Below are 25,812 nucleotides of genomic sequence, written 5' to 3' on the forward strand. Positions count from 1 at the left end.
GGGACCCACACAGTAAATATATGCTGGAGGTATTCAGCGGGTTTAGAGTGCAAGGGTTACCAAGTCAAATTCCAGTTGAGACTGTACCGCTGTACTTATTCCAAATTGTATTGATTTTTGCCTTGCAATACGACATGACAGATGCGTACTTTATAGTGATCGCCTTAACAGTATACAAGATATATTAGAAAAAAACTGTGGCAAAGCAGTCCAAATAGACGTTTTAAAAAAGATGCTAATTTTCAGAAACCGACGGGGATGAGTTTGGTGTTTATGAGACTGACATTCAGTCCTTGAAATAAAGTTATCTTTATATATATCTACGTAAATATTAATTAAAAAAGGCTAAAACCCAAAAGAAACCCAGGCCATTTTTTGTCCAATAATTCTTGACAAGAGTTGGACCCCTTCATCATTTTATTCTCCAGTCTGGAAGCCAGACTTGGTGCTTAGAGGTCCCTCATCGGGAGGAAATATTGGTAATGAACCGACGATCCGTTAAGGGACGTAACTATGCGTAATGTATTGCGTGGACTTAGATCACAGGTCTACTACTGGCCACAGAGCCAGCTGTAGAGAACCAGCAGCGTGGAACAGATAACACAGCGAGAAATGTGCATTATGATCAGACAACAATTACCTTTGATTACCGTTATTATGTTAAGACAATATGTGTAACGATGGCTTCAGGAAGTTAGGCTGTAATATCAATGTAATGTGAAATATAAGGTCAATGGAAAACATTATTTAGTAAAAATAGAAACGAAGTATCACTTTATATTTATTACAGTAACCATTACAATCAGCTGAAAGTTACAGTGTTGTGAATATGACAGACTAAATCTCATCTGTATAAACTTTTAAATGACGTAACCTAACAGTGCAACAAACTCTTCACTCCGGTCTGCTTCTTATAGCTGGGGTTCTATAATTAAGGTAATTCATTTATACTTATTAAATATCCTGTATCTTCATTTCTAAATTTCTACTGTATTTTATTATATTTCGTCTTTGTTTTTGTACCATTCTTAAATATTCAAATTCTGTAATATTTGTATTTTTTATCCTCATTATAATACTGTGGCGTGGTTATTGGGAACCTGGCATATGATGATACAGTCTATACAGTGTTATTGCACAATGTCATCTCCTTAGATGCTTTATAAAGTTGAACTGTACCACAAAGGGAAGGAAGTGAATGAGCGCTGTCTGGGCGTGACGCAGCCTGTCAGCTCAACACTACACAAACATGCCCCGTTTCTTTGTGGCTGTCTGTCATCGATAAAAATAGCCCATGACGTAATAATCACACTAACGGTTTCAACAAAACATCACCCAAAACGTCCTCTGATTGGCGTTGAAAGTATCTTTTCGATAATGTCAGTCGTGTGTTAGGTCTAATATTTAATTAATCTCTGAATGATTAATTGTAGACGATGTTCCTGTTCGTGAGAAAATGATGCAAGGTTCACTTCCGGGATGGAGCGAGCTCTCATTGCCAACAAACATGTACAGTTTCTGCATCTCTGAAACCACGAGAATGATATGACCGTGAAATAAATGTCAAGTGTGAATATTCAGCCGAACTTGTTGCTTCCAACATAACAAAACCGATGAGAAAGCTGTTTGTGTCTCTTGTATACAAACACGACAGCAACCATCATGTGGGTTTGTTTACATCGAACAGCTGACCGCAGTGTATCGCGTGTCAATCATCTCTGACCTTTGACCTTAAATCTCCCAAACAGTTACACGTCAGTATTTATCGGTTATACGAGCCTCTATTTACTAAGTATGTCAATTAATAGTGAAAATAGACATTACTGCGGCTTGTGAAGGCAATACAAGCTCAAAAATTTGGATTTTTTGTTTCAAATAGGCGTGGCTTATATGTACCACGTGACCAGGATACGTCACTCCCATAGCAGATATCTACTCCGCCATAGCTGTTGTTGTTGTGGAAGAAGACAGATCTGGACGGGTTATTTAGGTGAAATTTTCTCACTATGTCGTCCCCAAGCCCCGGTAAAAGACGGATGGACACTGACGTGGTCAAATTGTATCCTAGTTTCAAAGCATTTGTATGGTGTTGTTCGATTTAGAAGGCATTTGTGCAAATGTCACCTAACTTCTCGTTGGCATAAATTTCGTTTCACTCGGGCTCGGGCCCTCGAAAGGGCATAAATATTTGTCAGCTGGCAACCCCAACCGTTTTCTTATGCATGGATAACCGATTGAAGTTATATCGCCTTATATGGTTTAAGTTTAAAGTTGATGTATATGTGTAACGCTGCATGTTCGTCATCCTAAATAAGGTCATGCATAAGACCGTTCCAATTTTGTCGAGGGAGTCCAGATTGCATCGTTTGTAGGTAAACAGGTCACGGTTATGTTGTTGCCAGGTATGTGACCGTGAAACAGCCCTGCTCTCAATGAAACAAACCAGTCGATATTGTGTTTCGATTTATTTGCAAGTCGAGCTTTTAACGCACATTTGTAAGGTGGCAACATTTGGGCGTCTTGATGTGTTGCTGAAAGTCCCAAACAATTTACTGTTACAAGGGTAAGTGGTTGCAACATCCAGAACATGCTAACAACTGTTAACGTGGTAAGAATGACATAAATATAATATAATATGTAAATAGATTGTAAATAACGATTGGTGATTACCTATAACAGGCTTTAATTAATTATGGGAGATTTGAAATCTATTTATGATGCAAACTCTTGTTGATTGTAAAGAAGCAACTGAAAACAATTCATCGCTTATTCAGAGTCGTGCAATAAATATTCAAACACTGATTTGTTAGTTGGTGGTTAAATAACTAGTCAGATGTTATTTAGTTCACATGTATTGTTCAAGAATTCAAGAATCCTATTGAACATGTAACAATTGAGGGATTAGCAGCAGTTGAAGTAATTGGCTCTCTCCTTGTTAGTAATTTGACTGTAGAAGGCAGAAGAAATGTGATGAAATTGATCAGCACATAAGCCTCGTTATATGGTGAATTTCTGCAGGAAGTCAAAATTTGAACTTGATACATGTATGTGTGTCAAGCTCATTTTGTTATGTTAAATAAACAGCATGATTGAAATACTTACTTATTATGCCAATGGCCCTATTTCAGGTGTACAATATTATTCATTACTTCTGTGATGAGAAATAACTATTTCTATAACTGCTTATAATTATGTCAATGATTTCTTAAATTTCGTTCATAGTTTCTCTCAGGAAGTATGCTGACTGTGTTACCAAGGTTACATGGGATAATATTATCCTTGCAAAAGTTACTTGACAATCATAATATTTGATACAATAATAAAACTAATTCTTGTGCCACTGTAAGCCAGCGTTGTTATTCATGTATAATCAGAGATAAAATAGACAAGCAATGTTCAGTTTAATATTTGTGCAGTACAAGCACAAACCTATATTCATACCAGCCATTTGCTTTTGATAGTAGGTGTTCTTGTTGTTGAGAATCAAAGGCTAGAGCTTCAGTTTTGATGTTAATTGTGATATGACTTTTTTTGTTGTGATCCTTGACCCTTGTTCAGAATAGAAAGCAAGCATGAGGTCACAATTCTTGGAGGCCTGAATGAGTTCATGGTGAAATTTTATGGTCCACCAGGAAGTGAGTATATTTTATTATTGTTTTGTTCTGAATTATGTCTGTTTTACCTTCACATTCAGTTGAGCCTGTAATTCTACTTCCTTGAATATGGGGGCTGTGGGGTAGCCTAGTGGTAAGAGCATTTGCTCCTCATGCCGACAGCCCGGGTTCGATTCCCCACATGGGTACAATTTGTGAAGCCCTTTTCTGGTGTCCCCCGCCGTGATATTGCTGGAATATTGCTAAAAGCGGCGTAAAACCAAACTCAGTCAGTCAGTCCTTGAATATGTATTAAGATATGTAGACTGAATATTTGAAAAAGAATTTAATTGTACTCTCATGATATTTGATTGTGCGTTAATTGGTATGATTTGATGGAAAAATGAGGCAACTTTGTTACACCTTTATGTGGTAAACAGAGGTACCTGTTTGCTGGGTCTGTACTTACTACAATATACACTTACAATACAGGGACCCTATCTGCAAAACTTTTGTACCATTACGACCCATCATAACTCTATACTTTATCATAGGCTTACAATTTAATGCAAATGGCACAGAGCTACGGAAGTTTTGTGGGTTGCTCCCAATTTTTATTGGAGAAACAAGTCGCTGAAATATATTAATCCTGCTAGTTTCATCTCAGTAATATTTTCTCCATTTGACATATTGTTACTGAGAAAAGAGCGTCAGGTCCTGCTAGATACTGTCATACATTGACTTGGGAACAGTCTACTATATAGTATGTCTACGAACATCATCTCCAGACCGCAACAAATATAAACACAAGAAATGCCAGTCCGACAGCATCACTCCAGCACGTGCAGCTTCACTGATGACTGGTGAGAGCAAGAGTGGACTTAACAGTTCTGTCCTTGATGTATTAGTGTGTGCATTCTCTCTGTATCCTGCTCACGGCACAATCAGGGTCATGTGTTCTGGACAGAAGCATTTCCTTGACGTCCCCAGAAAACTCAAGTCATATCCTTAAAACCTTCATCACACCGGGCCATGAATCAGAACAATCTTCAAGAGTACGTTTTTACAGTGCCAAGTCATTCTTCTTTCAAAGAACAGGAAGATTTATCTTTCTAATCTCTTTTATAACAAGTATTGTGCCATGAGTACATTATCAATCTCAATTTTTGCACCATGTGATTGGAATTATATTTATTATTACGATACCCATAGTTTGACGTTGTTCTGACTAACGTTTTTACTTTCAGCCCCCTATGAAGGTGGTGTCTGGAAGGTCCGGGTAGATTTGCCAGAGAAGTACCCATTCAAGTCACCCTCAATAGGTAATGAGTCTAAATAAGCAAGCCTGTGATGTTATTGTTTCCATACTGTAACATATATAAGTGTAACAAGTTGATACCCCATACAGTACACTCAACCATGTTTGACCTTGACCTGTGACCTAGAGTCCACGGAATCCCCCATAATTAGTTTCAAGGGTCCATACAGGAAACATGAGGATCCTGTTAGTAGTGAAATGGTCCAGAACCGGTATACTGTGCTATAAGACTTGGTTGTTACTTTATTTACAGGACCTCTATATTGATCACTAAGTTGGTTCACTGAATGTAACTTTCTGCCCTTCAGGATGCACTATATTATTTTTATCAAGACTTTAAAGGCTGCTGCATGCTCATTTTTGTGTTGTGTAAGCCTCTTCATCACTCATCATTTTCCGGGGCAGTCGGGTAGCCTAGTGGTTTAAGCATTCACTCCTCACACCGAAGACCCGGGTTCGATTCCCACATGGGTACAATGTGTGACGCCCGTTTCTGGTGTCCCCCGCCATGATATTGCTGGAATATTGCTAAAAGTGGCATAAAACAGTACTCCCTCACTCTCACTGTTTCCCCTAGAGATGTGAATCACTACAGACAAGCGGGCAGAATAGACACAAACAGTGCATTAGTAATCTTGACTCAAATGTTAGAACTTTTGTAGGTATATTAATAAAATAGAGATTAAGGAAAACCAAGTTCTTTGGATAGTCAACTTCTCTGTTGCCATAAGTGCGACGTTTCTGTGAAGGTACTGACACCGTTATCAAGCAAGTGATACAATGAGTTGAAACAAGGAAAATATATACATAGCTGCATAGTGAGCATATACAATTGACAAGGTTGATGTACATTGGACATCTGATTAGTGATTTCAGCTGAGTAGGTTGATGTACAGTGTGATTGATTGTGATTAGAGGTTGAGTTTATACAATGGTGAGTTGATGTACAATGAGATGGTAATATGTAAGTTGAAGTACACTGTGATTGATTGTGATTAGAGGTTGAGTTTATACAATGGTGAGTTGATGTACAATGAGATGGTAATAAGTAAGTTGAAGTACACTGTGATTGATTGTGATTAGAGGTTGAGTTGATGTACAATGAGATGGTAATAAGTAAGTTGAAGTACACTGTGATTGGTCGTGATTACAACACACAAAGGGAAGCACTGAAGCCAGATGGACAAGTGAGGTATGGGTGGATTACTGGCAATCGTCTTTGATTATGTGGTGATAGGCTGAGGAGATGAAATAACCTTGATCATGATGTAGTGTTGTTTTTTTATGGCTTCAAGGACTTTCCTAATCTTGTAGTCTGTTCGGTTGATATCCAGGATGTCGTCGTTGTTCCATGGGATGGCATGGTCAGGGTTGGCTTGGGTGTGGTCAGCTATGGCGGATTTCAAGTTTTTTTTCTGGACTGAAGTTTTGTGTTCTTTGATTCGTAGTGGGAGCGGGTGGGACGTTTCACCAATATAGGAGTCTCTAGATTCACAACGGATCTGGTAGACAATCCTCATCTTTTGTTGTTGTTTGCGGTTTGCCTGTGGCATAACGATGCCATAACTTCATTACTGCAGAGTATAGTCAGCTGTATCTGTTTGTATTCATACATTCCCCACATGGGCACAATGTGTTAAGCCCATTTCTGGTGTCCCCCGCCGTGATATTGCTGGAATATTGCTAAAAGCGGCGTAAAACTAAACTCAGTCAGTCAGTTGTATTCAAACATTCCCTAGCACCATGTGGGAGCAGCCATTTTGAATGCCAGTGCACATTACAGGAAATCCCGTTCAGGGTCCTGATCCACTAAGTGTTCGTAGTGCTACGACATTCGTAAGCCTACGGTAAACAGAAAAGTTATGACAGGTCGTAATGTTATGGATGCTTAGTGGAATGGGACCCAGGATGATAACATACATTGTGGTTAGTTTCTGGGTCCAGGACAAATGATGCTGAACGATTCTTGCACTCTGATGATGTTTAGGAAATCCAGCTCTCAGGTTTACAGGTTTACATGATGTTTACTGTTTTGTTCAAAAATAAATTGAATGATGTAATTGTTTTAAGTTTAATTGGAACATCAAAACGTATGGGCATGTTCATTTTCCCAAAGGCTCACCTAAATCATCTGTTTGGTGCCCCGTGTGGACCCCTAAGCTAAATTTCATTCTGTCCCTGCAATAACTGATGCAACAATGTGCTTCAAGGTCAGGATTTAACATGAAAGTCGTATCCCATATGCTAAATAATAAACATTTAAGGATGCCTTCATTCAAATACTTTGAGAGCAAAAACCTTAAAGACATCAGTTGATCCTCCCAGTCATTGTTCATTTCAAACACTGCTACTGCTGTCATTGAAATAGCTTGGTTTATTGCAATCCAAACATTGACATCAAGGTAGTAATCGAAATATGCACTTTTTATGCATAATGTTACATACTGTGATGACAGTAATTCACGTTTATCTGTTCGGTGATTACCATGTGTTCATAACATAACTCAGAAATGCATGTTTTTCTTTGCAGGTTTCATGAATAGAATATACCACCCCAATATTGATGAAGTGTAAGTATTGTCAAAGCCCAGTGGTAGAAACTGTACAGCTTTTAAAATGTCAGTCGCTCTAAAAAGATGATTTTGTTTTGACTTGTGACCTTTGTCATTATGTTGGTGAAGATAGGCCCCGATTATCCACTAATAGTTTACTAATGTGGATTAGATGTCACAGTGGCAGCTTGGCATGGATTGTACTTGAATCTGGGACCACCTGGGATGACCAGCTTTCTTCTGTTACCATAGTAACCGGGGCAGTGGGGTAGCCTAGTGGTTCATGCGTCAGCTTGTCACCATAGACCCGGGTTCGATTCCCCCACATGGGTACAATGCGTGAAGTCCATTTCTGGTGTTCCCCGCCGTGATATTGCTAGAATATTGCTAAAAGCGGCATAAAACTGGACTCACTCACTCACTCAATCACTACTGTAGTAACCTGCCTTTGGTAACTTTGTCATCAGCCAGGTTTGTCTTAAAACCTTCACTCACTATGATGAATATGGACCATATGACACATGCTGTCACTATGAATACACAATGATATTTAGAAAACGGTCAGATGTAACATACATTATATTTCGGATTACACTTTCTCATTAAAGTACAGATTCTAGTACTTTTTGTTGGGTTGAGTCCCATCCAGGATTCCCAGCTAGTGATTGGGTGCCTGAATCCCAGGGTGCCGTTCCACTAACCGATCTTAACGTAGATCAATCTGAGCAAGTTGCGCCAATTTTACAATCGTCTTAGCTAAAAGTTACACCCATTTCACTAACCGATCTTAGGCCGATCGTAGCCGGTCCCGATCTTACGATCCAATCTAAGCTTAGATCGAGACTCTTTCGTGCGAGAGATAGAAAAATACGAGGCACGAGTTATCTCCTTTTGCATAGTCTTGCAGACGAAGGAAGTAGTTTTGGAACCAATTGAAAAACATGGAGAAAAAACCTCGAGAAAAAATATTAGGGTAGTGAGCACCTTGGTTTCAGGTGCAAGTGCATGTGAATGCCTCTACCTCGCCATAAGCACATTATCTGATAACATATCTAGAATTTGTTAGTGGTCTTGAAAAACACATGGCCTGCCTTAAAATTCAGAATCCCCCACCAAATAAGCGCAGTGAAATCAAACATATTTGTATCCTTTTGTTTCACAACATTGTTCACTTCATGACCCGTCCCTATTATTAACCATGACGTTGCAATATTGTTGTACTCTATTTCTATGTACAAATGTATTACACCGACTCGGCTGTGTTCTCATGACAACAGTGGTCAGACTGGCCTCACATTTGTAAGGCTTCAGTGCAGTGTTTGTTTACATCACAGAAATAAACATATTCATTTCATGGGGGTTTTTAGGGGACGCTCACGGTGAAATGCTTGCTCTTCTTCTTCACATAGAATAGGGCCGGTGGGGTAGCCAAGTGGTTAAAGCGTTGTCTCGTCACGCCGAAGACCCGGGTTCGAATCCCCACATGGGTACAATGTGTGAAGCCCATTTCTGGTGTTCCTCCGCCATGATGTAGCTGGAATATTGCTAAAAGCGGCGTAAAACCAAACTCAGTCAGTCAGTCAGTCACATAGAATATGAAAGCCACCATTTTGGTTTCTCTACGATTGATTTTAGCGATTCTAGGTTGGTCATGAGCAACTTAGACTTTGGATCTTAACTTTACGATTGACATGAGTAAGATTGGTTAGTGGAACGGTATGCCGATCGTAACGTCATGCTAAGATTGGGATTTTAGGGGTTTACGATTGGCGTAGGGCTAAGATCGGTTAGTGGAACGGCACCCAGGGCTGCTCATCTCACTGATGGCCTGGGTTCAGGTCCCCATATGGGTACAATGTGTGAAGAACAATTCTGCTGCCCCTGGTGCTACACTACTGGAATCTTGCTAATACCAGCATAAAACCATACTCACTTACTTCATGGAGTGAAGGCCTATGTGGAGAAAGTGGGACAGTGAAACCCCTGTCTCAGAAGAGCATCCAGTTCTTGACCCCAATCTAAGGCTATGCAGCAGTTAGGGGTGGCCATTGGAATAGTCTTGTGGTTAAAGCATTCGATCGTCGTCACCAAAGACCCAGGTTCGATTCCCCACATGGGTAGAATGTGTGAAGCCCATTTCATGTGATTCCTGCTGCAATATTGCTGGAATATTGCTAAAAGTGGCGTAAAGCTAAACTCGCTCACTCAAAGTTTCATTATTCCTCACGTCTTGTACAGACATGCGATGCTGACATTCTGAATAGGGATGGTTTCCTTCAGTTTATGTATGGATTTAGTGCTTGTTTGGGGGGTAACCAAGGATTGGCAGCTGGATGGGCTTATTGTCCTCTTAACTAGTTCCTGTTTCATCTTTATCTGATGAAATATCATTGTAGATTGTAGTAGGAGGGTATTGGGCAAGATATTTGTTTGATTTTGTCACACCCAGAGAGCAGGGTCTGTTCAAACAAATGTTTGTTCAGTGTGTACTTCTGTGACTTACCTAATGCTAGGGCTCTTGTATCAACATTCTATCCTCAAACTACTCCTCGCATGTTGTGCACTTGAAAGAAAGAAGTGATTTACTTGAATGTGGATATTTATGGCATTACAATGCTCCTCTCACACAATTAGATGTTGCAAACATGTACTAGGAGCAGATAACATACATTTCGTTTCTGTGTTAGCACTGAAATACAGTGAAACCTGTCTCAACCCTCACCCCACGGGACCGAAATAAAATGCCAGTTTAGACTGGATGCCGGATTAGACATTGACAATCATTTTCCATTGTAAAATGGCGGGATCAAAATGTTATGCCGGTTTTGACAGTGTGCCAGATTAGACAGGTGCTGGTGTTGGCAGGTTTCACTGTAGTACTGTGTTCTCAGGAAAAGTGTACTAATACCATGAATGTTCGAAGGTATTGTCTATTAACGTGAGTAGCATGCTAAACACCCTCTACATATGATGAGGTTATTTGACAGTAACGACACATTGCTATTTTCTTCAGATCTGGCACGGTGTGTTTAGATGTCATTAACCAGGCATGGACAGCGTTGTATGGTGAGTTGTAGATGAAACTGATATTGTGTGTGATTCTCAATATTTGAGGGCGGTGGGGGTAGCCTAGTGATTAAAGTGTTTTCTCGCCATGCCGAAGACCTGGGTTTGATTCCCCACATGGGTACAATCAGCGTTTAAAATTCCCGCCTGCCCGACCGTCCGGAACGGTCTATTGTCATCTCGGACGGTCAAATTTCAAAAGTAGCCTGTCCGGTGGTCTGGTTGATATTTTTACCCCTAACTGTAAATATTTGATAATATCAGACAGCTTCTCCTGTCGTCAGTTTGAGGTGTTTAAGGTATTATGAAAATTATATTAAACTACATACGATTGTACAGTTCATGTTACGATAACCAATCATAACACGTGTACTTTCAGTTTACCTTAACTCGGTGCATTGCCTGTTAGTGCTATGTAGTTAATTGCGATGCCTACAAATAGTGAATTGATCTTGCGCGAGTTGGCAATGGCAGTCACAGTTTTTTATTGTTGAAAACCGGACAGGCAAGTTTGTATCCGGACTGGTAATTTTTTTAAATTACCAGTCCGGCTGTCTGGCTTGGAATTTTGGGAGTTTTAAACACTGGTACAATGTGTGAAGCGCATTTCTGGTTTCCCCCCCACTGTGATATTGCTGGAATTTTGCTGAAAGAGATGTATATAAAACTAAATTCACTCACTCACTCAATATTTGATCCACTGGCCTCGCTTTCACCATTTTCCACAATTTCCATTCCACAATTTCCACAGTTGTGCAAGTATCTATGTTGCCAACGTTGACATACTAATCATATATTGATGTATTTTAAGGAACAATGTGTACACAATCACACAGTTAGCTGTTATCCTATGTATGTTAATGTTTTATGTGATGAATATGTGGTGAGGGTCCCACTACCATAAATATATGCTTATATTGTCATGGCATTATGTGCAGAACAACAGCCAGTTTACAAATGTGTAAGTGGGAGTACTTATACATTCACTGTTTGGGTTGTTGCTCACCATGTTGACCACTTGATTGCATTATAATGGTTGGTTGGTTGGTTGGTTGGTTAACACCACACTCAGCAATATTACAGCTATATGGCGGTGGTCTGTATATAATCGAGTCTGGACCAGACAATCCAGTGATCAACAGCATGAGCATCAATCTACGCAAGTGGGAGCATTTTAATGGCCTATTTTACTTGGATGTAATGATAGTGCTATTTATCACAATTCAATGTGCAGAGTTGCATCCCTCAACAGAAACGTGATTGATGATTTTGGGTTCGATTCTCTGGGAAGTCTGAGACCTGTATCACTTTCGGCTTTCCCCTCATGAAGCTGACAACCCGTGAAGATCCGGGTTAGCATTGATCTTCAGTAACCCTTACTTGTCATAAGAGGCGACTAACGGGATCGTGTGGTCAGACTCGCTGACTTGGTTGATATGTGTCACCATATCCCAGATGCATAGAATCGAGCTCATGCTGTTGATATCTGGATTGTCTGGTCCAGATTTGATTATTTACAGATCTCCGCCAAAAACTGGAATATTGCTGAGTGTGGCATAAAACTAAACTCACTCACTCACAAAGCAGACAGCTCACTTCAGCATCAGACCCTCCTCACTCGCTCACTCACTCTTGTACGGTTTATTTCAGACCTGTCCAACATATTTGAGTCCTTCCTGCCTCAGCTGTTGACATACCCCAACCCAATAGATCCTTTAAATGGGGATGCTGCAGCACTATATCTACACAAACCAGAGGAATACAAGAAAAAAGTTAGAGGTGAGTCATATTGCTCAAAGCATCCTATGCTATCATTTGTGGATCCTGTAATTACATACACTGTGGATCTATCCATTGCCATGTCACTCAGATAGCTTCCAGTCATATTACAGCATTTCATCTTGATAGAAAGCCTCTCCTGGACATAGCTTTCTACTGTCCCGCTGTCTGATGAAGTTGCGACTAAACTACAACATACATTTTATTTAAAGGAAATAATCACAAGGGCTGTATTTCAGAAACACTGGCAAAGACAGGATGTTTGTATAGTCCGTCAAAGTAGTCTGATACTGTTTGCTTGGAAGCATGGTTGTATCTTGTTTTTTGACTCTGTGAAGTCTGTTGATGGTCTTGCATCTGTCTAATGAAGACTCCAATATAATATTACTGGAAACTGCTGTTGGTGAAATAGGGAGTTAGCACTAAATTTATCAGGTGTTCAGGAATCATATGGGTGTATTTCACTGCCGACAATATTGTCTGGGTTTGGTGTGGCATTGTACAGAGCGATCATAAACTCCTGGGCCTAGATTTTCAAGCTCTCTTAACGCTAAGATAGTCGTAAGTGCCATACATTAACATTAACTTACGTACGACTATCTTAGCGCTAAGAGAGCTTTGAAAATCTAGGCCCTGTAGTTTAACATTGACAACTGTGGTAGCGTTAAGGTTTGCTTTGTATGACGGCGCATCACCAGAAGACAAAGTTTTATAGGTCATAAAAATATTCAGTAATAAACATGATAGTTAACTTTGATTTTTTCAATGCAGTGTTGGATGAAATTATTGATGGTGCTCTAAATATGAACCTAAAATAACTGATGGGATTGTCATGGTGCTGTAATTTGTCGTGGGTGATACGATATTGGAGCCACAACAACAAGGTGACACGGGATCTTGTTAACTAACAGCTGCAGATGAAACGTGTATTTTGAATAAACCATTACTCTATTTTATTCTAGCACAGATAACATCAGCTAGGTTTCCTTGGCTGTTGGAAATTATGTACTCTTGATCGGTGATGGTGAATATTAGTTTATATCTAAGTATTAGTGAGGGAGTAAGATTTCCCGCCGATTTTTGCAATAATCCAGCAGTATCACAGCAGGGATCACGTGAAATGGGCTTGTCTATTGTACCCATGTGGGGATTTGAACCTGGGTTTTCAGTTTGATGAGCGAACACTTTAACCTCTACGCTGTCCCACCACTACCAGTTTCTTAGAAGTTGACAGATGACAGAGTAGGTACAGTGTACGGATAACTTGATATTTTAGCATAAGAAAAGAGTATCATCCAGTGAAGGCATTATGATAGGTGAGATTGTGGATACAGTATTTTAGTTTTGACCTTGCAGTCACAAAATAGAAATTCTGAACTTTAGAAACTTCTGCTATTTTCCCTTTTGTTACCACTGTGAGCCCTTGTTGAGAATTCATTGATTGAAGTCAGTGTTAGTTTTGTTGTCAAGGGAGGCATTGTTACCTGAGCCATTGTTATCAGGTAACGTGGTTATATCGAATTGGATAACAGTGATAACACAATGTGGGATAAGTATGTCATCATCTGCATAGTGATATAACAGGGCTGCTGTTGCTATGAATATTGATTGACGCATCATTGTGCATTGCCACCAGCAGTTACCTCCCTTTCATGAAGATGTTCTGGGATCAGTTATCTATACTTCAGGCCTTGTCTAGACATTCGGAATAGTACCATGTGTTGTTCCTCTCAGGTTGAAACATTCAAAACCATGTCTTTTTTAAAATGGTGCTTGAGGGCATGAAGGTTTTTCTCTAAAAATTCTGAATTCTAAAATTAGTTTCAATACAATCTGTTGTGTACTCACATGTTGAGCATATATCGCCTCAAGCAGACTTTTGAGAGGCCCCAAGATTGTTCTTGGGAGCCTCAAACACAATCTCGACCTTTGGAATGGTCTAATACCTTTGTGGAGGTGTTTCGTTGTTAACAATGAATTATTACATTAATAAACACACACTTTGAACAAGTGATGACAAAAATGTCATTGTTTTATTTCTTTTATAGTGAGTATCATTTCATGCTGCTTTCAGGAGTATTCTCGCCAAACATGACAAGTACTAATCATTACATGTGTAATACATGACAGGTACTAGTCATTACATGTGTAATGCATGACAGGTATTACTAGTCATAACATCTGTAATACATGACACATACTACTCACTACATGTGTAATACATGACAGGTACTAGTCATTACATCTGTAATACATGACAAGTACTACTAGTCATAACATGTGTAATACATGACAAGTACTACTAGTCATTACATGTGTAATACATGACACATACTACTCACTACATTTGTAATACATGACAAGTACTACTAGTCATTACATCTGTAATACATGACAGGTACTACTAGTCATTACATCTGTAATACATGACAAGTACTACTAGTCATAACATGTGTAATACATGACAAGTACTACTAGTCATTACATGTGTAATACATGACACATACTACTCACTACATGTGTAATACATGACACATACTACTCACTACATGTGTAATACATGACAGGTACTAGTCATTACATGTGTAATACATGACACATACTACTCACTACATAATACATGACAAGTACTACTAGTCATTACATGTGTAATACATGACAGGTACTACTAGTCATTACATCTGTAATACATGACAAGTACTACTAGTCATAACATGTGTAATACATGACAAGTACTACTAGTCATTACATGTGTAATACATGACACATACTACTCACTACATGTGTAATACATGACAGGTACTAGTCATTACATGTGTAATACATGACACATACTAGTCACTACATGTGTAATACATGACACATACTACTCACTACATGTGTAATACATGACACATACTACTCACTACATGTGTAATACATGACAGTTACTAGTCATTACATCTGTAATACATGACAAGTACTACTAGTCATAACATGTGTAATACATGACAAGTACTACTAGTCATTACATGTGTAATACATGACACATACTACTACTACATGTGTAATACATGACACATTACATGTGTAATACATACTACTCACTACATGTGTAATACATGACACATACTACTCACTACATGTGTAATACATGACAGGTACTAGTCATTACATGTGTAATACATGACACATACTACTCACTACATTTGTAATACATGACACATACTACTCACTGCATGTGTAATACATGACAGGTACTAGTCATAACATGTGTAATACATGACAAGTACTACTAGTCATTACATGTGTAATACATGACACATACTACTCACTACATTTGTAATACATGACAAGTACTACTAGTCATTACATCTGTAATACATGACAGGTACTACTAGTCATTACATCTGTAATACATGACAAGTACTACCAGTCATTACATCTGTAATACATGACAAGTACTACTAGTCATAACATGTGTAATACATGACAAGTACTACTAGTCATTACATGTGTAATACATGACACATACTAGTCATTACATTTGTAATACATGACAAGTACTACTAGTCATTACATGTGTAATACATGACAAGTACTACTAGTCATTACATGTGTAATACATGACAAGTACTACCAGTCATTACATCTGTAATGCATACAAGTACCAGTCATTGTGGGCATAAAATATGTCAGTTCAGGTGCAATTGAACTACACTCTTGGAAATGTGACAGTTTGTCTCTTGCTACCTGGGTTTTCCCTTAATTATGATGGTTAGTATATATATGCTATTGTTTACATTATTTTTCAAATAAACTATGTTTTTTTCTTCTTCTTTTTCCAGAATATGTTCAGAAATATGCTACAGAAGAGGCATTAAGAGAGCAAGAACATGCATCTTCATCTAGTGAAAGTTCCATGAGTGATTTCTCTGAAGACGAAGCTCAGGATATGGAGCTTTAACATCTCATTTAATTTAATCTGTACATAATTCATTTGTAAATACTCTAGACCCAACATTCTTGCAGTCATGCAGATGGCACGGGGATATGTTATGACAACTAGTTGCCTGTGTTCGACTTCAACGTCAGGCGTGTGCGTACTTTGTTGCAGCTGTTGTAAGGACTCTAAATATTTTATTATCGGCGCAGAAATTCCTCATAAAGTACATATTATTAGCTATTCTCAAAAGTACTAAAAAATTCTCATTTGAAATATATTTATGATTTAAGCAAATGATTTTATGAGACATTAGTTACAGATAGTGTCATAACAGATAATTTTGGCTTGGCATTGACATTTTATTGACAAATATTTGTTTCAAAATTGGTTGTATTCATTCACAAGATGTCGTGACAACAGTTGGAACAAAATATGAATTCCGATCTCCTGATAGTGTGGTGATTGTAGCGTGCCGTCATCATCAGATGTCGTCTTCATCATCATCATTTTTTGCATGGCTGTCATCTCATATTGGCCAGCACCAACACCACTGTCTGTACAGGATTGTAGTTTTAGTCACATTACTTAATGAAAGCCCGCAGTTTGTTCATGTACAGTGTTTGCGTCACTCATCAGCTGGTTGACGGAGGCTGCTTCAATAGTCATTATTTATCACAGGAATTTTAACTTCATTGTTTCTTTATCGTTTTCAGTTGTTTTTAATGGGGGAAATCATCGTCAGTGATATGATGTAAATGTGTAGTGTTCATGCACCAGGTTTGGAAGTCCTCCAAACCTATTTCACATTGGGGGATAAATTCCTTCTTCACATCGGGAAACGAATTCCTATTTCACATCAGGAGAACTATTTCTTCTATTAATGTTCGTTTAAATCTAGTCATCACTATATTCCACAAAACTCAGGTTCAAGACGATGTTGGAATTTTCTACTTTGGTAGTGGGTTTTCTTTGCAAAGTAAGCCTAGAAAATAGGTGAAGCAAATAGACTAGAAATTCTATTTCACGAACTAATTTTTTGCACCTCACAATGCAAAATACTCATTTTGATATAGGAAGTTTTGAAAGTAAAGTGAAATTGATTTGCTATATTGGAAAAGTTTTCAGTCACCCAACTGATGTTGTGATCATGCCTGCCCTATTTCTTTGTGTGCGTAGTGATACTTGTTGGAGATGTTGACCATATTTGGTCATGGGATTGTTGCCATGGATACCGGGAGTGGAGACAAGATTCTCTTCATAGACAGTCAAGGTTGTAGCATCAACAGTGAATCGGACTTGAAAGCAAAAGATTACAAATGAAGCATATTGTTTTTTGTTTAACATATTTGGTGATTTCATAAAGTCTATGAACATATTTTGTATGTAGATTTATGATTTACATATATTGACATTTTTGTTATTTTTACATATGGAATGGAATTAATGAAGTGAATTGTTTGTACATGACTGCTGCAATGTTGACTGACTGTGAAGCGTAGGTGTGGAGGTGCAGAGAATATTTGTTATGTAGTTTGATGACAGACTCGTTGACTCCAGGCTGAAATAACGAAGACCCAAGAAATCTCTGAACAAGTCTATACAGCTATACAAGAAATCATCATTATTATATTATGTTTTGAGACTGAAGTGTGATATTTCCTGTTGACCTTACCTGTGAACTTAAATCCCCTGAACTAGTTCATGAACGACCTCATCAAACAAATGTGGTGTTCCTCACTCAAGGAATCTAAGATGAACCTATTAGTTGGCCATGTGCTATTTTAACACACATCCTATTGTCATTGGAAAACCTGTATTTTCTAAGAAAAATAAACAAATGAAATTTCCATGTTGACTCATTGCAAATTGTGATGAAATTTTGGAAAACTGATTCTATTGGATAAGAGATGTGATCTCCATGGCAACCTATTCAAAGAGAGGCTTTGGGTTGTGCGTTGTCCTCATCACTGGAGTCTGTGATCTGGTATGTGATGATAAAACCCTTTCTGTATCTTAATGAACTTGCTGTAATTAATCTGTACAATATTGATATCTGTAGTCTTAGTTTCATGATTGATGTATTTGAATCTATCTGATCCTGATGTGTAAACTGTATATTTTAACCCTAGTGGTAGGGAGTTTGAGAACTACACAATGAAGCATAAGACTATATACCCATATGCAAAGTCTCTTTGTTCTACTTTTGTACCAAGCGATATAGAAGACACAGCTGGTTAGCCTACACTGGGAGTGTGTGATTCTTGTCCTGTCGGCAATATTGTTCAGACAATGGGGTTGTGAGCACTCCCATAGATATTCGACATTTTTCAACAACAGTATACCATAATATATTTAGGAGAAAAATTTCATATTGTTATAGAGATTTTACAGTTGGTTGCCAACACTGCCACCTGCCAAATTTTAAAAAATAAATCATATTGCTGTGACGATTTTGTAATATGGTCTGTTTATTTTGGACGAGTTTGGCAATGTGTGGTTGGTTATTAATAACCAAAGTGTTTTGGATAATAGCATTTTTCAAGAGGTGATGTGACTAAGTGTTCTGTAACGTGCAGTCATGTGACAGTTGATATTTGTTACTTATGTAACCCATTCTCCCCCCCCTTGTGATGAAATGGTCCGAATAGTTGTGAGGTGAATAGTATGTGGAATTCTTTAGGGAAACGGTTTTCCTAGATAACATTGATGTGTCAGTACTCCATTGATGTTTCCCTATAGTTCAATACATACTTGTCCCAGTTATCTCCAGGGGAAATGTTTTGCCATCTTTTTCATTGTTTAACATTGTGAACAGAGAAGAGTGTTTTAAGAAATGACACGGCCAGAACTGCGAAAAAACATTTCCTGGTTATTTTATTTGATACAAATTAAGGCAGTTATGTATCTTTTTTCCAAGTATGATACAAGGTACAAAGCTAGGTTTGCAAAATATCCACATAAATGTTGCTAAGGTATGTGTTGTTTCACGGCGACCACGCTGACGTGAGGGAGAATATTTTAGATGTTGCAAAATCTAAATACAAATGTTTTTCATGTGGCCATGTGTAATGACTTTGAGGGATTACGCAAAGGACATTTATAAAGGGGGTAAAACTAATTGAAATAATTGGTTGACAAAATTGACAGCATAAGATCTTGGTTTGTGTGACTGGGCATTATCATCGGAAATACCTCATAAAGTGGCCAAATCAGATTCGCACATCCCAAAGTCATTAGGTTTCACATTTCTTTCATTGTTAGTCCCCTTGGCACACCAGAAACCTATTGTGGGTTTGAATCCTGGATTGCACAAATAATGTTTTTTGGTGTGTCGGCGCCATACTGTGCTTGTTGGCATCAGCAAAATGGTAAATATCTAACTCCATGAAGCTGACATGGCGTGTTACAACTGAGAAGAAGTGTAAAACTCACTCACTCTGTCATCGTTAACCTATGATGTATAAAGAATATAATGGTGATACTATGATATCAAGTTGCACCTTAGTAAAGTAATATGTTGTATGTTAGGTGAAGGGAAATTTTATATTTTCAAAATACAAGTAATGTATTTAATGGATTTATTTCAAGAAAATGTTTCATAAATAATTAAACTCTTACTCATATTTTGGGACATTTGATACCTCTGTTTCCATGGTTACCGCTTAGGGAGGGAAAGTCATATATGCATTGACATAATCCGTGTATAATCTGTATAATTAGGGACACATTACAATCATTGTACAAGTGATGAACTAGTCACTTTGATCTTGTCGTCCACATCGCCAAGTGCTGAAATACTATCTCACCTTACTAGAATACATCAAGATTTTCACCATTCTTTCAAAGTGTTTGCCCTATGGGTAAGCATTATTTCTTTCAATAAATATTGTTAATTTTGATTCTGTTGAAGATTTGATTTGTTTACTCTCTCAAAGATTATCCATGATGATTCTTGTCTCAAGATGATACTGGAATCATTGAATAGAGTCTTGTTATGGAGTGCACTTTCTGTTACAGTAAGAGCAGACATTTTAAGTACTAGTGTCACAGATTACTAATCCAGGGTTCCGATCCACAAAGAGGTCATAAATTTATGACCCTTCGTAACTCTAAAGTTTACAGGGCGGTGGGGTAGCCTGATGGTTAAAGCGTCTGCCTGTCACGCTGAAGACCCGGGTTCGATTCCCCACATGGGTACAATGAGTGACGCCCATTTCTGGTGTCCCCCTCCGTGATATTGCTGGAATATTGCTAAAAGCGGCGTAAAAGTAAACTCACTCACTCTAATGTTTACAATAGGCGTCTGAATGTCGTAGGGATATGAATACTTTGTTGATAGGGGCCCAAAACACGAGGTGAAAAGTAAATTTTATTTTAATAGAATATTAATTAACTAAAGTTACTGTTTCGCAGTGCCTATTGCCATTTTTGTTAAAGGTAGTACTCAAAACATGTTGAAGATAAATTATTATTTTTTATATATATGCTTATACTAGTGCCATGACATACTCTTTGAAAAAATCTTTTCCTCTTTATTTTTTACATTAGTGGAGGGTTTCAGCAAAAGATGCTATGATTTTGCTTCAGTGAAATCTGGGTTTAAATCCCAGTTCTGCCCAATCATGTTTGTACGTTTGTCAGCACCATGCCTGTCCTCTTTAGTTTCAGCGAAGTGGGAAATGTCTGGATCTCCGACTTTCTTCACACGAAGCTGACACGCTGTGATATGACTGAAATACTGTTAGCAGCGTTAAACCCAGCTCATTCATGCTCTCACTCAGGTGAAGTCTCGCTGGAACAAGATGGAGAGGCCTGAATAGTTCTAACCAAATACGGAGATAAATGTATTTGTGTAAAAGAGAAGGCATCATCAAAGTTTGGCTGAAAACAAGACCATTCTCCTTAAAGTAACTGGGTGAAAATGTGTGTAGACATAGGGTAAGTCAATTTTCTCAGGTTTTGTTTGAAACATCGTGAGTGGTAAGAATCTTGACTGGAATCATGTAGAAGCCATTGAAAGACCTCCGACACCTTCTTTGTTGTTGGGGGTGGACAGAATGGTGAGCAGTTCCTATCTGAATGTGTCATATTTCCATCTACCATTGACATTTCAGCATTGATACTCTGTTCTAAAGAGTAAATAAACTTTTTCTGTTGCATGATAATTAATGTTGTGTTTCCATGGTTACCAGTATACAGATTCCTTACAGAACCCCTTATGTTTCATTTCATCTTTTGAAGCTTTTTGCCAAATGTTCTTTCCATCGACCACATAACACCTTCATCATTATAGAATAATTTAAGTAAATATATTAATGACAGAATTACAATTACAATTCTGTTATACAGTGTCAATGTGAATTCCATTTCAGTTGTCCTGAACCTAATATTGATGAATAATGATAAATCATACTCAAAATCTTGATGAAGTTTATTAAGAATGGAAGGATTTCAAATTTGGAACTTTGTCAATAGTATATAATTATGTTTGTTTTGTTTTTAAAATGTGCAAATACTGAACCCATCCTAAGCAAGTTAGATTACCATTTGTTGATTTTAAAGATATTTTGTGCAACGTTTTCCACAATTTTGTATTGAATCTAGAGGTTGAAGTAGCTGATTTGCATCAGACATTTTTTTATGTTTCTGTGGATATGGGTCAAAGAATTATTTTAAAGTCAAAACATTTAGTCGAAAATACTTTGTAAGCCTGAAATTACCTGCCATGAGAAGTTAGAGGCAATTATACTGTAAGTTTGCAACATGATCAGAAGGTTATATACATAATTATTGATAGGGACAGAGTTGACAAAAACAGGATTGACATTGATAAGGGCAGGATTGACATAATGACAGGATTGACATTGATAATGACAGGATTGACATTGATTAGGACAGGATTGACATTGATAATGACAGGATTGACATTGATTAGGACAGGATTGACATTGATAATGACAGTAATGACAGGATTGACATTGATAAGGGCAGGATTAACATTGATAATGACAGGATTGACATTGATAATGACAGGATTGACACTGAAAAGGGTTTACATTGATAAATACCAGATTGAAGTTGATAAAGTTGGGATTGACATTGATAAGGACAGAACTGACATTGATAAGGATAAGATTGATATTGATAAGGGCAGGATTGATATTGATAAGGACATAATTAACATTGATAAGGACATAATTAACATTGATAAGGACAAGATTGGTATGTATTTTACATTATTATGTTCTCTCGGTGCAACATTTTGGTAAGGATTATCAAGCAGTGGTATTGAGTAATTTCCAATACCAGTACTTCTGTACATGCAGCTGTTAAAGAGTTCACTCTTCATGGTGATGGCCCAGGTTTGAATCCTCACTTGGGTAGTGTTCAAAGACCATTTCTTGTCCCTTGCTAAAACATGTGCGAGACATTGCTTTGAAAGAATAAAATAGGTCAGTAGGTCAGTCCAGAATAAACACACATTGATTTTTTTCAAGTTGAATGTTAATCAGGTGTTGCATACCATAAAGCTTAACCATTCAGAATCCATGTTAGCATTTCTCAGCAAAGAAAGCATATTTTCATTTTTCAATTATGTTGAAATCTTACTTTGTGTCATGGTTGATCTCGTAGCAGAAGGCCTAGTAGGTTGTTACTGCCTGTGTTCCAAGAAATATCTGACATTTATACCATATTAGGTATTACTTCATTAACACATAGTGAAAAACATCCACAGCCAAAGCTTCATACTGCGTGAGTAAGTTAAGAACAATGCCAGCCCAATCAACAGCATTAAACTTAAAATGTAATATGGGCAAATGAAATAGTTTCTTGGTTTTTAAATATTGAAAATCTTTGAATGGGATAAACATTCCTAAGTGGTATTCCACAGGATTTCAGCTCTTTAGTTACCATGGATACCAGATTTTTAGGCAACCGTTTGAACCCTCATACACTTGTGTGAAGAATGGAGACATGCAAGCAATTTTATCAAAATCCAGTTCCATCACATGGCCAGAACTTGCAAGGAGCAATGAAACCAAATCTACCTTCAAAATTGTATCAACGGTGAGTAGTTTTGAATATCAATCAAACTTATCACTTAGTTTTACCATTGCCATCTACATGATATTTGAAGCAAACAGCTGGCAGCGGACTCTGTGTGTGTGTTAGTGAGGGGGAACAGGCAGTAGTTGCTGCGTAGAGCAGGTAACTACAGGTAGAAGCTTTCAATCATCAGAGAGATGACCAGCTGATGTGCATTTATTATATTACGCATTATAAAGATGTGTTTTGTAAATAAATTTGCAACTTTCTTTTTGTGTTATATTTTGTGGTTTTTGCATGAAGATGGCAGTACATGGTTTCAATTTTGGACTTGAAGCTGGTTGACCATCAACCAGTTGATCTCTCTACACCTGAGACATTACCTTGTGCTGGACAGGCCACCTGGTGATATATTGGCCTTGTGCTGGACAGGCCACCTGGTGATATATTGGCCTTGTGCTGGACAGGCCACCTGGTGATATATGGGCCTTGTGCTGGACAGGCCACCTGGTGATATATGGGCCTTGTGCTGGACAGGCCACCTGATGATATATGGGCCTTGTGCTGGACAGGCCACCTGATGATATATGGGCCTTGTGCTGGACAGGCCACCTGATGATATATGGGCCTTGTGCTGGACAGGCCACCTGATGATACAGTCAAATCCCGATGAGTCGAATCACTGGGGACCAAGTAATAAATTCTACTTATCAATGTATTCGAGACATAGGTATGTCTATGAGGGTAGAAAAAATGATGATCCAGTCCTAATTCCTCCGCCTAAGCATTTGTTTATCTAATGATTTCCATATCACTAATAGGGAAACCTTATCAGTTCCAGTCTCATTAGCACAGACAGTGATTTCCGTACAATCACTAATCTGCCTTTTGAACTCACCCGTCAATGGCGGAAAGGTGTGAGCCGCGCTGGTTTGTTAATTGGATCAGTTTGCTACACCAATCAACTTCTCATTGACTGACTTCGGCTTATGTATACAAGATTGCTGTTGTTTGAATCTCATGGGACCAAATTTCCTTCTCAAGTCATCGTGTGTATTTATGAGATGAATTTGTGTAACCGGTATTCAAATGATGACAATTATAACAGGGAATGGTCGGGACCGACAGGTACTTCGAGTTATGCATAATATTCGAGACACCAGCATTCGACTCATCGGGATTTGACTGTATATGGGCCTTGTGCTGGACAGGCCACCTGATGATATATGGGCCTTGTGCTGGACAGGCCACCTGATGATATATGGGCCTTGTGTGGACCAGTCCATCGGACTGTACTTGGCACATGAACCTTGTGTGGACCAGTCCATCTGATGATATATGGGCCTTGTGTGGACCAGTCCATCTGGTGATATATGGGCCTTGTGTGGACCAGTCCATCTGGTGATATATGGGCCTTGTGTGGACCAGTCCATCTGGTGATATATGGGCCTTGTGTGGACCAGTCCATCTGGTGATATATGGGCCTTGTGTGGACCAGTCCATCTGGTGATATATGGGCCTTGTGTGGACCAGTCCATCTGGTGATATATGGGCCTTGTGTGGACCAGTCCATCTGGTGATATATGGGCCTTGTGTGGACCAGTCCATCTGATGATATATGGGCCTTGTGTGGACCAGTCCATCTGGTGATATATGGGCCTTGTGTGGACCAGTCCATCGGACTGTACTTGGCACATGAACCTTGTGTGGACCAGTCCATCTGATGATATATGGGCCTTGTGTGGACCAGTCCATCGGACTGTACTTGGCACATGAACCTTGTGTGGACCAGTCCATCTGACGATATATGGGCCTTGTGTGGACCAGTCCATCTGGTGATATATGGGCCTTGTGTGGACCAGTCCATCTGGTGATATACCTGGCCCTTGTGTTCATCAGTCCATCCCATGATATCTGGGCCTTGTGTGGACCAGTCCATCTGGTGATATATGGGCCTTGTGTGGACCAGTCCATCTGACTGTACTTGGGACATGAACCTTGTATGGTACAGTCGATCCAAATATACCTGGCCCTTGTGTTCATCAGTCCACCCCACTATACCTGGCCCTTGTGTTTCATCAGTCCATCCCACTATACCTGGCCCTGGTGTTCATCAGTCCATCAGTCCTTGGGATTGTGTTATACCATCCCCCTGGCCCTTGTGTTCATCAGTCCATCCACTATACCTGGCCCTGGTGTTCATCAGTCCACCCCACTATACCTGGCCCTTGTGTTCATCAGTCCATCCACTATACCTGGCCCTGGTGTTCATCAGTCCACCCACTATACCTGGCCCTTGTGTTCACCCACTATACCTGTCCACCCACTATACCCACCCACTATACCTGGCCCTGGTGTTCATCAGTCCACCCACTATACCTGGCCCTTGTGTTCATCAGTCCACCCACTATACCTGGCCCTGGTGTTCATCAGTCCACCCACTATACCTGGCCCTGGTGTTCATCAGTCCACCCACTATACCTAAGGAAGGCCCTACACTAAAGGACATGACACAAACAATAATACATGATA

General features: G+C 38.8%; 1 protein-coding gene across 1 annotated transcript; it reads left to right on the forward strand.

Moving 5' to 3' along the window:
• The first annotated feature begins 1,917 nt into the window (after positions 1–1,917).
• Positions 1,918–20,132, forward strand: LOC124272086 (ubiquitin-conjugating enzyme E2 H). Its single transcript, XM_046707230.1, has 7 exons — positions 1,918–2,059; positions 3,559–3,635; positions 4,841–4,915; positions 7,442–7,481; positions 10,477–10,529; positions 12,180–12,308; positions 16,136–20,132. Exons 1-7 carry the CDS (start codon positions 2,007–2,009, stop codon positions 16,252–16,254), a joined length of 546 nt encoding a protein of 181 aa, XP_046563186.1. The 5' UTR covers positions 1,918–2,006; the 3' UTR covers positions 16,255–20,132.
• The last annotated feature ends 5,680 nt before the right edge of the window (positions 20,133–25,812 follow it).

The sequence above is a fragment of the Haliotis rubra genome, unplaced genomic scaffold, assembly GCF_003918875.1.
Source record: "Haliotis rubra isolate DU_JTF1 unplaced genomic scaffold, ASM391887v1 Scf166, whole genome shotgun sequence".
NCBI lineage: Eukaryota > Metazoa > Mollusca > Gastropoda > Lepetellida > Haliotidae > Haliotis > Haliotis rubra.